A 14,648-nucleotide genomic window follows, 5' to 3' on the forward strand; every position below is an offset into this window, starting at 1 on the left:
AAACGCAGAATTGGTTTCATTGGCATTGGCAAGTTATCATTATGCCTGAGATTAGAAATCCCTGCCAGCTTCCTTTCCAGGGGTGCCCGTGAGAAGGAAAGAAAAGTCTAGGGTGATATTTATTCAAGAAAAGGATTAACATCCACGGAAGACAGCTGAAGTTGGGAGCAATCTTCAGAGTATCCCTCCCCACGCTTGTGAAATCTTCCCTTTAGGGTGAGGAAAGTTTAACTCTGTGGATAGAGCAGCCACCTCTCCGTCATTCTTAACAGCACCAGCCCTGGCCGAGAGGGTAAGGTGAGCGCTGACTTGTCACTGGTCCCGAGCTCCGGATCCAAAATGGCGGCCCGGTCAGCAACTCCCAGCAAGCAAGCCCAAAACCTTTCAAACACAGAAAGGCTCACATCTCCAGCCCAAACGACAACCCCCCCCCCCCCAAAAAAAAAAAAAGCTTTCTGTCAGTCCTGCAAAACTAGTGAGCGTCCCTCTACCCACAACAAGGAAAACTCATGCAGAGAACATCCACAGAGGCCCGCAGAAAAACCGGCTAATACACTCCCCACAAAACTCATTTTACCTTTCTGAACTGCAGTGAAAGAAGCAGAGTACAGCCGGCTCCGTCTTCAGCAGCTTTCTCCTTCCCTCTCAGCGTCCCGCCCTTGCGTAAACAGGAAATGAGGGTGGGACCACCACAGCTGAGAGGGAAGGAGAAAGCTGCTGAAGACGGAGCCGGCTGTACTCTGCTTCTTTCACTGCATTTCAGAAAAGTAAAATGAGTTAAGCGCTGGCTGAGCGGCAGGAAGGCAAGGAGGACAGGTTTGAAAAATATTGGGGGTGCTCCAGCACCCACAGCACCCAGCGCTTCACAGATCACAATTAAACATGAAGGAAAGACAGTCCCACTCAAAAGAGCTTACAATCTAAATCAGGACAGACAGGACGAATATAAGGGATAAGGGCAGGACAGACAGAAAGGACACATAGGGAAAGGGACTATTGGAGAAAGGAAGGCAAGATAAAGGTTATGAGCAAGTGACAAATTAGGAGTCAAAAGCAGCATCAAACAGGTAGGCCTTTAGCCTGGATTTGAAGGTGGCCAGGGATGAAGCTTGACGTAGGCTCAGGAAGCCTATTCCAGGCATAAGGTGCGGCAAGATAAAAGGAATGGAGTCTGGAGTTGGCGATGGAGGAGAAGGGTGCAATTAGGAGAGATTTGCCTAGTGAACGGAGTTTCTGGGAAGGAGTGTAGGGAGAGATGAGGGTGGAGAGGTAGTGAGGGGCTGCAGAGTGAATGCACTTGTAAGTCAATAAGAGGAGCTTGAATTTTTTACGGAAATGGATAGGGAGCCAGTGAAGTGACTTCAGGAGAGGGCTGATGTGGGCATAACGACTTTGGCGAAATACTAGTCGTGCAGCAGAATTTTGAACAGATTGAAGAGGAGAGAGATGGCTGAGTGGGAGACCTGTGACAAGCAAGTTGCAGTAGTCTAAGCGAGAGGTGATGAGAGTGTGGATGAGGGTTCTGATAGCGTGTTCAGAAAGGAAAGGACGAATTTTGGCGATATTATAAAGGAAGAAACGACAGGTTTTAGCAATCTGTTGAATATGTGCAGAGAAGGAGAGGGAGGAGTCAAAGATGACCCCAAGGTTACGAGCAGATGAGACGGGAAGAATGAGCGTGTTGTCGACAGAAAGAGAGAACGGGGGAAGGGGAGAGGTTGGTTTAGGTGGGAAGATAAGCAGCTCAGTTTTGGACATATTGAGCTTCAGGTGGCGGTGAGACATCCAGGCAGCAATGTCAGAGAGGCCAGCAGATACCTTGGCCTGGATTTCTGCCGAGATTTCTGGTGTGGAGAGGTAGATCTGGGAGTCATCAGCGTAAAGGTGATACTGAAAACCGTGGGAAGAGATCAGAGCACCAAGGGAGGAAGTGTAGATGGAGAAAAGGAGAGGTCCTAGGACGGATCCTTGAGGTACACCCACTGACAGCGGGATAGAAGAAGAGGAGGATCCACCAGAGTATACACTAAAAGTACGCTGTGAGAGATAAGAAGAAAACCAGGAAAGAGCAGAATTCTGAAATCCAAGTGAGGACAGCGTGTCAAGGAGTAGGCTGTGATCAACAGTATCAAAAGCAGCAGAAAGATCGAGAAGGAGGAGGATAGAATAGAGTCCTTTGGATTTAGCCAGGGATAGATAATTGGAGACTTTAGTAAGAGCTGTTTCAGTTGAATGAAGGGGATGAAAGCCAGATTGGAGTGGATCAAGAATAGGTTGAGAAGATAGAAAGTCGAGGCAGTAACAGTGGACAGCACGTTCTAGTATCTTGGATAAGAAAGGGAGATGGGGCGATAGTTGGAAGGAGAGGTAGGATCCAGAGAAGATTTTTTGAGGAGTGGGGTGACTACGGCATGTTTGAAAGCATTAGGGACAGTCGCAGTGGAAAGTGACAGATTGAGGATATGACAGATGAAAGGGATGACAGCAGGAGAGATAGTGTTGAGTAGATGAGTGGGAATAGGGTCAGTGGAGCAGGTGGTTACTTTTGAGGATGAAAGAAGAAGTAAAGTTTCTTCTTCAGTGATTTTGGAAAAGGAAGAAAAGGAGGCAGGGGTAGGAGGGTTGAGAGAGTGGACTAAGGGAAGAAAGGGTGGAGGAGAGCTGGTTGTGAATTCAAGTTTAATCTTGTGAACCTTATCATGAAAGTAATCAGCCAGAGTCTGGGGAGAAAGTGAAGGGGGAGTTGGAGAAGAAGGCACTTTGAGGAGAGAGTTAAGCGTGGCAAAGAGACGTTGAGGGTTTGAACCAATAGAGTTAGTCAATTGGATGTAATAGTCCTGTTTGGCAAGTTGGAGAGCAGATTGGAAGGAGTTCAGCAAGAATTTGAAGTGTATGAAGTCAGCATGGACACGAGATTTAAGCCAAAGGCATTCAGCAGAGCGAGCACAAGAGCGTAGGTAGCGGATAGTAGGGGTCAGCCAGGGTTGGGGTTTGGTACGTTTAACGGGACGAGACACGGGAGGAGCGAGAGTGTCCAGAGCAGATGACAATAGTATTATAGGAAGAGACAGCCTCATTGACGGACTTGGTTGACATAGCAGTAGAGAAAAGATTAGAGATACTGGAGGACAGGGTAGAAGGGTTAATAGCCTGTAGATTCCTAAATGTGTTGGTCAGAATAGGACGGGACTGGGGAGGAGGGTGTTGAAGTGTGAAAGTTATGTTTCAATCATTTTTATTAAGTGAAGTGTGAAAGTTATAAGATGATGGTCAGATAGGGGGAGAGATGAGGCAAGGAAATTGGAGGGTGAGCAGTTGGAGAAGAGTACAAGATCAAGACAGTGGCCATTCTGGTGAGTATTGAGAAATTTAAAAAACAGAATAAAATGGGAGAAATCTTAAAGGTTTTTTTAAACTGCCAAATGAATTATATATATTTAAAGCAATTTAAACAGCCAGAAATGGCTTCTGGCTGTTCAAATCACTTGTCCATGGCTAACCGGGCATATTCAATACTACTACTTAACATTTCTAGAGCGCTACTAGGGTTACGCAGCGCTGTACAAATTAACAAATAAGGACATTCCCTGCTCAGAAGAGCTTACAGTCTAAAGGACGAAATGTCAAGTTGGGGTAGATAAGATTTCCTGAGAAGAGGTGTAGTGATTAGGTGCCGAAGGCGACATTGAAGAGGTGGGCTTTGAGCAATGATTTGAAGATGGGTAGGGAGGGGGCCTGGCGTATGGGCTCAGGGAGTTTGTTATTCAATACAGGTATACCTCATAGAAGACCATTTCAAAAAGTGACCGTTTTTAAGGGGGGAATAAAAACCTTATTTAAAGTCATATACAGTCACTATGAGGCTTATTTAGGATAAGCGTTGTTTTATAAGGTGATAGATCTCTTTGTGCATACCATCCAAAGATTCTGAATAAAAATATGAACAAACATTTTTGGATGGACAGGCAAATAGAATGACTGCCCTTGTTTTCCTATAATGCATAATGCTGTGAGTTCTAGGGCAAATGGTGTTGATTTAAAAAATTGGGCTACAGAAGAAATGTGAAATACTGATACTTTACTGGAATTGTAGTTAACACCTAGAATAACCTAATGGAAGTGATAGAAACCAAAAGTATGACAAAAGTTGAGCTTCAGTCGAATACAGCAAGCAGTCAGGACAAAGGAAGGAGATGAATGGAGCTCAAGTAGGGTGTATTGTAAAATAACAGCATCTTTGCAATTTGGGTGAACAAAAGTTCCAAGAGTTCCTTCCCTGATACGTGTGTGTGTATGCGTATATATGTATATTGTGAGCTGGTCACCCTTCCAGGACCAGGCCAGGGCTGCCCCTGCTTAGCTTCCTTCACAAATGTTCACCAACACCAGGCTTCTTATAACCAAAGGTTTTATTAGTTGCCATTTAACATAATCTTCATGGCTTATTTTTTCTTTAACTCAAACATTTCTTCTTCAACTCAAACATAACAAAAAGGCATTTTACTCAAAGTCTTCTAATTAAACCCTTTTCATACTTAAAGCAGTTCCTCAAACTTTCCCAGTTCAAACAGCCAAACAAAAGCATTTACTTTTCTTTCTCAGAGGGTAGAGAGCTCTGATGCAGCTATCACCCTTTGCACCAGAGAGCTTCAAAAGTCCACAGAGTTCAGCCAGTACCTTCAAGGGGATCTTCTTTCTTCAGCTGCCAGGTCTCCAGCTTCTCTTCTCTCTCTCACCACTCAGGCAGGTATAAGGTGGTTAATTAGCTTCTCCACCCCTTTAGGCTCTTCCCCCTAATTCCAGGCAGGACCCAGCCCATAACCACCTACATCTGTTTCCAGCCCAGGACTCTCCTTGGTCCTAGCAACCTCCACCTAGACATTCCCCTACTGGCTCCCTCTAGTGACTCATCCTGGGCATTTCCCCCCATTTCTATGGAAACAGCGCCCTCTAGTGGCCTACCCAGGACAGGACAGCCCCTTACTCTTCACAATATATATTTTATGTATTTATTTTTCCACACACACACATCATTCTTCTATGTTGGAAAAGTGTGTAAAATGTAAATTTTTTAAAAAAAATCCTAGATAATTAGCAAAGCCCATGAATAAAAACTGAATACAGAATTTGCATGTTGTGGCAGCTCTTCAAAAACAAGAGTCCTGTGCAGCCCGATAAGAGGCCTTGGGTGCTTACTTGGTTACCTGCACGGTGGTAGCCAGATGACACACTTTCAGTACTTTTTGCACGCACTTTGTTTATGGTGGCAGTTGTATCAATGTTTTAGTTAGCTCTTGCTATTGCATGTTCATCAAAGGGTATGCAGCAAGACTTGCACAGGCTAAGCAAAGTGCCATTGTGAGGTCATTTTGCTCATGTTTAACGTTAATATACTTCTATGAGATGACATGATATTTGAGTGAGCACTTGGAAATTATAAAGGCAATTTATGTGTACTCTCTTCTTGAACAGGATGTGCTTTGAGATGTGTTTTCTAGGATGTGCTTGTAATAAGATCATACAGCACTACATAACCTGATCATAGTTCTTTAAATGTGTTAAAGGCACCATTTGTGTTGACGGACATGACCTACGCCAGCTTAATCCATTCTGGTTAAGGATGAACATAGGAACAGTGAGCCAGGTAAGGCAGATGGCATGGTAATCCACTCAAATCATGCTCAAATAGTCAATATTACTTTTGTTAAAGCATGAAGTTGGTTCCGTGGTTTGCTGTCTTTTCTTTTTATTAATTGCTTTAAAAACATTGCGCAGTTTTTATCTGTCCTAAATTTTCTGGTTTAAGAAAGTACAAACTTTTTGTTTGTTTTTTCTGTTTAATCTTGTGATCCTGGCCACTAGTGCAACATTGCCACTGCCAGAGCACCCCCTCTGGCCATAGGGATGGGACCATCCCATAAGCTGAGGATATGTTCAACAGCTTTCTAGGCCACTCCTATAAATCAAAAACTGAGGACTGACTTTGACTATGCTTGTTTTTTTAGTCCAAAAATAAATCAGCAAACAAGAGCTTCTACTACATACAGTGATTCAGTTTGGGAGTGCTTCTGACAACTTAAAAATACTCTCATCCAGGTCTGCTACAGGACACAATTTCAGGCCTAGTTTTCCATTTTGCAGAGCTTCAATTTTAGACTAGCTATGGGGGTTTTCCTATTATCTGGCCCTTCTCCCACTTACTTACAACATTAACTAAGTAATTACTAGTAACCCTATAATTGTCAGACTCCCATAAGCATTTAAATTCCTTCTTCCCTTTTCCCCGCATGCAGGAGGACAAACATGCACCACCAGTCTGGGACTCAACCCTTAATCATGGAACTAATCCAGGTTTTCTTCTTCCTTTAACTGGGAGCTGTACTTTTCCCTGATGAGGTTGAACATGTACTGCCCTGGATACTGAATTGGCTCTTTTAGTGGATACTGAATTGGCTCTTTTAGCTACATGGACTTGGCTCCAGAATACCATGCACTGACTGCCTTTTAGTACATAATTATAGCACCACCCTCACCTTCCTGCCTCCTGGCTGAGGGTTTCTGTTAAAAGGAACAAACAAACTGACAAGCTTCATATACAGTACTGTTGATTTCTTTAGTTATAAGGAAGTCGTGATCATTTTCTAAATTGATTAAAGAAAAGTTAGAGAAAGGGGATAGAATGACTCTCCTAAGAAGAAAGTCTAAAGAGATTAAGAATCTTCAGTTTGAAGAAGAGATAGCTGAGGGGGAGATATGATAGAGGTCTGTAAAATGAAGCTACTAACTAAGCAGTAAATTTAAAACAAATCAGAGAAAATATTTCTTCACGCAACATATAATTAAACTTTGGAATGTGTTGGCAGAGAATGTGTTAAATGCAGTTAGCTTACCAGGTTTTAAGAAAGATTTGGACAAGTTCCTATAAGAAAAGGCCATAAGCCATTATTAAGATGGACTTGGGAAAATCCACTTCTTATTCCTGGGATAAGCAGCATAAAATCTGTTTTTATTGTTTTGGAATCTTCCCAGGTACTTGTGAGCTGGATTAGCCACTGTTGGAAATGGTACACTAGGCTTGATGGACCTTCAGTCTGACCCAGTATGGCAGTTCTTATGTTCTTATAAAATCCTGGGTTGAGTAGAATGGGTAAATGTGCTTCAGTTGTTTACTTTTCCAAAAAGTACAAAGACTAGGAGACACCCCTTGAAGTTACTAAGCTGTACATTTACAAGAAATAGGAAAATATATTTTTTCACGCAACTCATAATTAAGTTCTGGAACTCATTCCTAGAGGATGTGGTAAAAGCAGTTAGTATAGCTAGCTTTAAAAAAAAAAAAAAGGTTTGGACAAACTCCTGGAGTAAAACTCATTAAACTTCTAAAATAGAACTTGGGAAAGCCACTGCTTATTCCTGAAGGAAAGTTACATGGAATCTTACTAGTTCATGGGATTCTACCAGGTACTAGCTGGGCTAGATGGACCTAGGGTCTGACCCACTATTCTGTAGACATTCTGGTTCAATCAAAAATGCTCGTACATGACTTTTTAGAATTTGAATGGATTTTATTTTTCAATCATAACTAAGGTGTAATTCAGACCCACTAGTGAGTTTTACTTTGTTGAAATACATTTTAATGGAATCATACTTCAAGAAAGGTTTTACACTATTCAGTTGCCCTGCATATATTGTAGCTAGACTATTGGGTTGCTGTGCATATATTGTAGTTGCACTCTATATAATATAGTATGTAATTTAATAGGATACAGCCTAAAGTAATACAGCTGTGAATTTAAAATAAAAAGGTTTGACAAGTTCTGGAGGACAGGTCTATTAACAGCAATTAGCCAGGTAGACTTGCAGATTGCCATTTCTTACTGCTTGGTAGGGATGTGTATTTCAGTGCATGTTAAAATTAATGTACATTAAATTGATGTAATATGTGTTAAATGTATGAATTAATGTACGTTAACTCAACTAGTGCATGTAAAGAGTTTTTATTAAAATTAATATCTGAAATAAACTGAAAAAAAATCAGGAAAAATAATGAAAATGACCCAAAATAGAACATAATTTTTGCATGCACATCTATACGTTTTGGAGTGAACAATGGGAAATAGACCTCCTTATTGTAATCTGTTGGATATTTCTTCCAAGGGATTCAAATTGGTCACTTGGAAGCAGAATTTTGGGCTCAATGAGCCATTGGTCTGATCCCAGCATATTATTTCTTGTGATGTTCTGTGTCTGGAATGAGATGAGTTATGGCCATTAACAAGGGACTTTTTGGAGTCTATCCTTTTTAAATCTTGTTTTCAATTCACCAGGAGCCAGTTCTGTTTTCCTGCTCTGTTGCTGAGAATATTGCATATGGTGCTGAGGACCCTAATAAAGTTACTGCTGCAGAGATTCAAAGGGTGGCAGAAATAGCCAATGCTACTAATTTCATTGAAAACTTTCCCAAAGGATATCACACTGTGGTTGGAGAAAAGGGTATTCTACTCTCAGGTAGGTTTTTTCTGCTTAGCATAAGACTGAAGTTTTTGTATTGACAACAACAGCAACAACAAAACTTTCTCCTGTATTATTCTGCACATGTAGTTCAAATTAGAAGGGAAAGTGGCATTAGTACAGCGCATTATATCTGTCTTTGGAGGCAGATATTTTTCTTCTTGGATATGTGGTGATATCTGAAAGATACGTTCTTTTCAGTTGCTTTATAAAATGGTATTGAATGCTCAGACTTGTAAACAGAGGAGAAATTAGATCTTACCTGCTAATTTGCTTTCCTTTAGTCCCTCCGGACCGGACCAGGATTGGACTGTTGGGTTGTGCCCGCCTACCAGCAGGTGGAGACTGAGAAAAACTCTGACTCTAGAGAGCCAATAGGAGCCCTGGCCATGTGACCTTAGCCTCAGTATTTGAATAACAAAGCAGGAAAGAAAGAAAGAACTTCTGTGCTGTATGGAATCCTAGCAGCCACAAATTCCTCGGCAAAACCGAGTACTAGAGCTCACCAGCAACTCTCACCAGAGAAGTGGTATGGCCCATTCGTATTAGAGCTCGCCAGCAACTCTCACCAGAGAAGTGGCATGGCCCATTCATATTAGAGCTCACCAGCAACTCTCACCAGAGAAGTAGTATGACTCACTTAAGGTTTCGTATATATTCCATCAACTGAGCTCACCAGCAACTCTCAACAGAGAAGTGGTATAACATATTCAAGGCTTTTTATATATTCCAGCAACTGAGCTCACCAGCAACTCTCAACAGAGAAGTGGTATAACATATTCAAGGCTTTTTATATATTCCAGCAACTGAGCTCACCAGCAACTCTCACCAGAGAAGTGGTATGACATATTTAAGGCTTTATATATATTTCAGCAACTGAACTCACCAGCAACTCTCACCAGAGAAGTGGTATGACCCATTAAGATTTTATATATATTCCAGCAACTGAGCTCACCAGCAACTCTCACCAGAGAAGTGGTATGACATATTTAAGGTTTTATATATATTCCAGCAACCGAGCTCACCAGCAACCCTCACCAGAGAAGTGGTATGACATATTTAAGGTTTTATATATATTCCAGCAACCGAGCTCACCAGCAACCCTCACCAGAGAAGTGGTATGACATATTTAAGGTTTTATATATATATTCCAGCAACCGAGCTCACCAGCAACCACCAGAGAAGTGGTATAGACCACGCAAAGTCTTTTTTTTTTTTTTTTTTTTAATATATATACAGTATCATCTGTTTTGGTTTGTTTTTTGAAACATTCCACTTCCAAACTTAATAAAAGAATCTAAAGAGTTGATAGAACATGGGAGGGGCCTGGTCCGGTCCGGAGGGTCTAAAGGAAAGCAAATTAGCAGGTAAGATCTAATTTCTCCTTCCTTAGCGTCCCTCCGGACCGGACCAGGATTGGACTGTTGGGAAGTACCAAAGCAGTAATCTTACGGGAGGGACAGACATTGAGAATGCGGTAGAGTCCCTGAAAACACCCAAACTAGGATGAATACGAAGCCAAAAGCTTGACGATCCAAGAACCGCCAATAAACTAAATAGAATGACTACAAAGCAAAAAAAGCTGAAAAGTCCAAGCGACGCTGAACATTGTCCCCTACCAAGTGGCCGCTATATAATGTCCCCTATCGCAGCGCAAAGGACAGAGAGACTCAAGAAAAAAAAAAACAACTGAAAGAAAGATGGCAAAGGTAGAAGCAGAGCCGCCTGGAAACAAAAAACTGCAATGAATCTACCTCAGTTGAGAAAGTGGAAACCGAGATCCTGAAGTACAATACTCCAGATATCGTAGACTATTGCTGACCTAGCAACAGATTGGAAGTATGTAAAGCCTGTCAGTGAGAAAGTACCTGATCACTAGAAGCTAAATAGGTAAAAACAAGAATGCAGTTAAATACTATGCAAAAGAAGAAGGTACCTAAATCCCTGCTGCAAACTAGACTGAAGGTCCAAATAAACTGACAGCCGCTGCAGTTACCCAACATGAAGAAAACATATCTCAGAGCGCAATTCAAATGAGAGAGAAAGAATCATCTGTAGCTGTTGCCTCTGCAAGCAGATCACCTGAGACTCTTGTCATAGACCCCAATTAGTGAAAACGGGAATAAATCAACAGTAGACACTTGTTAGTACCTTTCATCTGTTAGATACATATAGAAGTCCATAAAACACTACACAGTTCCAGGAATAACATGTATAGAATATTTGTACGTTTAGGAATCTAGCCAGGTGCTCATGGTCTGGATTGGCCGTGGACCGATAGGTGGGCTCGATAGGACCTTTGAGCTTTTCCCAGTGTGGAATTAAATATGTACTTATGTAGTAGAACTATAAATATACATATATATTTTCACAGATGCAGCCATCAAAAAACTGCTCACTGTGTATATGCTCCCGGCATACTTGCAGGAAGAATGCTCAATCTCAACCACCAGACCCAAGTGCTGCACTAGTGAGAATACAGAGGCCAACTGAGCGGAGGGAATTCCATCCGAGATAAATATCTGGATACGAGAGGGCATCTATCTCTGCCGCTGACAAGTCTTTTTAGCAAGAGAGTAAGCGAGGCACATGGAAGGTCAGAGCGAAAAGAAACAGTTCTAGAACTGGGACCTCCCCTTAAGGTACTATCCACTGAGAACTCGCAGAAGTTTTTTTTTTTTTTTTCCAATGGTCACGAAATTGACGGAGTGAAAAGCTGCCAAAAAAGACTACCGAGACTCCAAAGAGAATGAAGAAAAAATTCCTTCTTGGGAGCTAGAAAGTAAAATTTTACTCTGCAAAATAGAGCAAGGTAATGGCTGAAGGCCCAAGAACATCCAGAGAAAACAGAAAGTGGGACGCTTGTAGAGAAGACAAAAACAGTCTGCGCCAACTTGACTAAACAAAGAGAGAAAAAATAGAGACATGCTACAAAATCTAATGAGATCACATGAGAGCTCAAAAGAGAGATCAAATGAGAGACCTGGCTACATGCACCCCATAACAACCTAGAGTGTGCCCGAAATGCACCACCCGTTGCTGGACCTGACAACTCTGCCAATAAGACTGTCTGTAATGAACCAGACATCTAGGAAAGGATGAAACGAGGAGACGTTGTTTCATGAGCGCCGCTGCTACTACGACCGTAACTTAAGAAAAAAGTGCGCGGAGCCGACGCAAGACCGAAGAGCAGGGCAAGAAAACTGGTAATGAGGACCTTCTCATCATCCTCGTATCGTGGACATTACTCCTCCTATACTGAGATGTACTAAGATGTACCGACCCACACCCATAAGAAATGAATGTGGTACTTGCAACCTGGATTGACCACAACTGAGGACAGGATGCTGGGCTTAATGGACTCTTAGACTTTCCCCGTATGACCATACTCATATACTAATAGCAAAAATGCACAGGAAGTGAAAGAATCCCCTTCCAATTGAAAGGAAGGTCTGGAATGAGGACATATAGAATGAAAATGAAAGGATCACCATATGTTGAGCATGGACTGAGACACACTGGCCTTTAATTTTACCGGATCTCCCCAAACCTCGTATCATGTCATGCCTCCTTCCTCACTGAGATGTACAGAGATGAACAGATGCACACTCACAAGATATGAATGTGGTATTTGCAATCTGGATTGACCCCATCTGAAAACAGGATGGGGACTCTTGGCCTTTCCCATTATGGCAACACTTATGCCCTTATGGCAAAAAATGCACAGAAAATGAGTGAATCTCCTTCCAAGAGAAAAAAACTCTGGAGAGAGGAAGAATAAAATGAAAATGAAAAAGAATAGACTTGGAAAATACCTATTACGGAAAAGGTGGTGAATTTGTGCCACAGGAGACAAGACTGTACCTGACGTCAAGAAAGCTTGAAACAAGACCCTAAAATCTGTAAGGAAGAGAAAGGGATAGCAGATGTTATGGATGGTCATACTGGACAAAACCAGAATGTTTACCATGTGCCCAGGCTGAATAGATAGAGGAAACAAAAATACAAGTAGATGGCATGAGGACCTCCCACTATCCTTAAGTGGGAGAAAATGCAAATTGACCTGATAACTTTACTCCCTAAGTGGACATATATCTTGTAAGTCCTAGAAGAAAACTAAGATAACACATGAGAAACTCCAAGACAGTTGGAAAGTAGAGAAGACGTGAATAAAACATGCCTTCTAAAGCATCTGAGAAAACTGGGTGCTCGGTAGACAGGACTGAGTCTCCTAGAATATGAGAACCATCTGAACCATGTAGCCTATGCAACTGTCATCTGCTATGCCAAAGAGAACGCATAGCCATGAAAGAAAATTGCTGAAAGGAAGTAAGACCTTATGTCCAGAATTGCAAAGTACGCAACAATTGAGTATCAGACAATGTATTTCATTGCACATGGCATCTGAACCATATAGCCTACGCTCTAGAGAACGTTTGTTAAGATCTTAAAACACTGTACAAGAACATAGCCACGGAGGAAAATTTCCTGAAAGGAATTAAGATCTTATGTCCAGCATTGTAAAGTACCAAACAATGGCACCTGAACCAGATAGCCTATGCCATAGAAAATGTTTGTTAAGTTCTTAAAAACACTGTATAACATCATAGCCATGAAGGGAAATGCTTGAAAGGAACTAAGATATTATGGCCAGATTTGTAAAGTACTAATCAATTGACTATTAGACAATGTAGTCCTATTCACCAGGAAATGAGAAAGACACAGAGTGACGTACACTGGACCCCCATAAAAACTGCGCTAGACAATAGCGAAGACCTTTCCTTCAAACATCACACACAAGGGAAAGGAATAGGAAAATGGTTATTTTGGAGCCGAGATACAATTTAATTCGCCCCATTGTCAAAAACAGAGAATTTCCGACTGAGCTGCACTTTAATTCACAACATTGCTAGCAACCAAAAAGTCCCCGACGGAGAAAAAACAGAGGGAAAAACAAAATGAGCGCCATTCGTATCGTAGCATTTCTTTTTTTTTTTTTTTAATAGCTTGAAAAATACATGTAAAAATTAATTTTGGGGCAAATATACTACCAATTGCCCCAACTACCGGAGAAAAAATATCTCCTTTCCATTGCACAAACAGCCAAACACAGTAAAAGCAGAAAAACGCTGCCGCGTCAAGGGAAATTGCAGCTGCAAGCAAAACAATGGCGGCCAAGCGCACCAAAATGAGAAGAATAAAGTTCGGGGGACAAAACCACTGACCGGACCGACGAAGAAGCAGGAAATCCGTGCCGCCGAAAAACAGATAGCCTCCGATGCCGCATAAAACATGGTTTAGCTTCTGGCCCAAACAGGAACCGTCAATACAGCTCCCAAGCTATACAGACCCATCCAAGAGCGAGCACGCGCTTAACAGTTCGCGCCTCTTATTTTTATTTTTTTTACAACTACCGCCGCTAACAACGCCGGATAGCAGAGGAAAAATAATGAAGATAACAAAAAAAAAAACGCCGATTAAAGTCACAGACGCTGACTTATCACTTTTTTTTTTCTTTTTTTTAAATAGCTCCGCCAGAAAAGAAAATAAAGATTATTCAAACAGAATAAGATAGAAGAGCTACCTGCTCATTATAAGCCTGGGGAAAGCAAAAACTACTTTCTTTAAATTCCTTTCAATTGAATTAATTATTTTAATTTTCTTTACTTGATTTAATTCTTTAAAAACAGCTGCCTATTAAAAGTGGCTGCCTCTCCCAAAGACGGTACACCTTTCCAGAGAAAGGGACGGCCCTTCCCTGCTAAGCCAGGGAGATGGGGAGGAAGGGGGGTGGACTCGAGACACCCGAGTTTAACACCCCAGAGGCTGTCAAAGAAAGAAAAGAAACCCTGTCAAGCCTCTAATTACGATTCCAGGCACAGAAGAAGTATTATAAATATATCTGTAATATCTTATAGAGAAAAAGAGAGACAGAGAGACTAATGGGCTCACTTCCTACCTGCTGAGAGACTGAGAAAATACTGAGGCTAAGGTCACATGGCCAGGGCTCCTATTGGCTCTCTAGAGTCAGAGTTTTTCTCAGTCTCCACCTGCTGGTAGGCGGGCACAACCCAACAGTCCAATCCTGGTCCGGTCCGGAGGGACGCTAAGGAAACATATTTTGGTGGAGGGGCTGT

General features: G+C 41.8%; 1 protein-coding gene across 1 annotated transcript in view; it reads left to right on the forward strand.

The window, feature by feature from the left end:
• The window catches only part of ABCB10 (ATP binding cassette subfamily B member 10), a 146,547-nt gene that overhangs the window by 112,811 nt on the left and 19,088 nt on the right, over positions 1 to 14,648 (forward strand). The window contains exons 9-10 of the mRNA XM_030196479.1: positions 5,565 to 5,644; positions 8,328 to 8,508. Coding sequence (XP_030052339.1) covers positions 5,565 to 5,644; positions 8,328 to 8,508 — 261 coding nt within the window. The remainder of the gene's footprint in view (positions 1 to 5,564; positions 5,645 to 8,327; positions 8,509 to 14,648) is intronic.

Source organism: Microcaecilia unicolor, chromosome 3 (genome assembly GCF_901765095.1).
Source record: "Microcaecilia unicolor chromosome 3, aMicUni1.1, whole genome shotgun sequence".
NCBI lineage: Eukaryota > Metazoa > Chordata > Amphibia > Gymnophiona > Siphonopidae > Microcaecilia > Microcaecilia unicolor.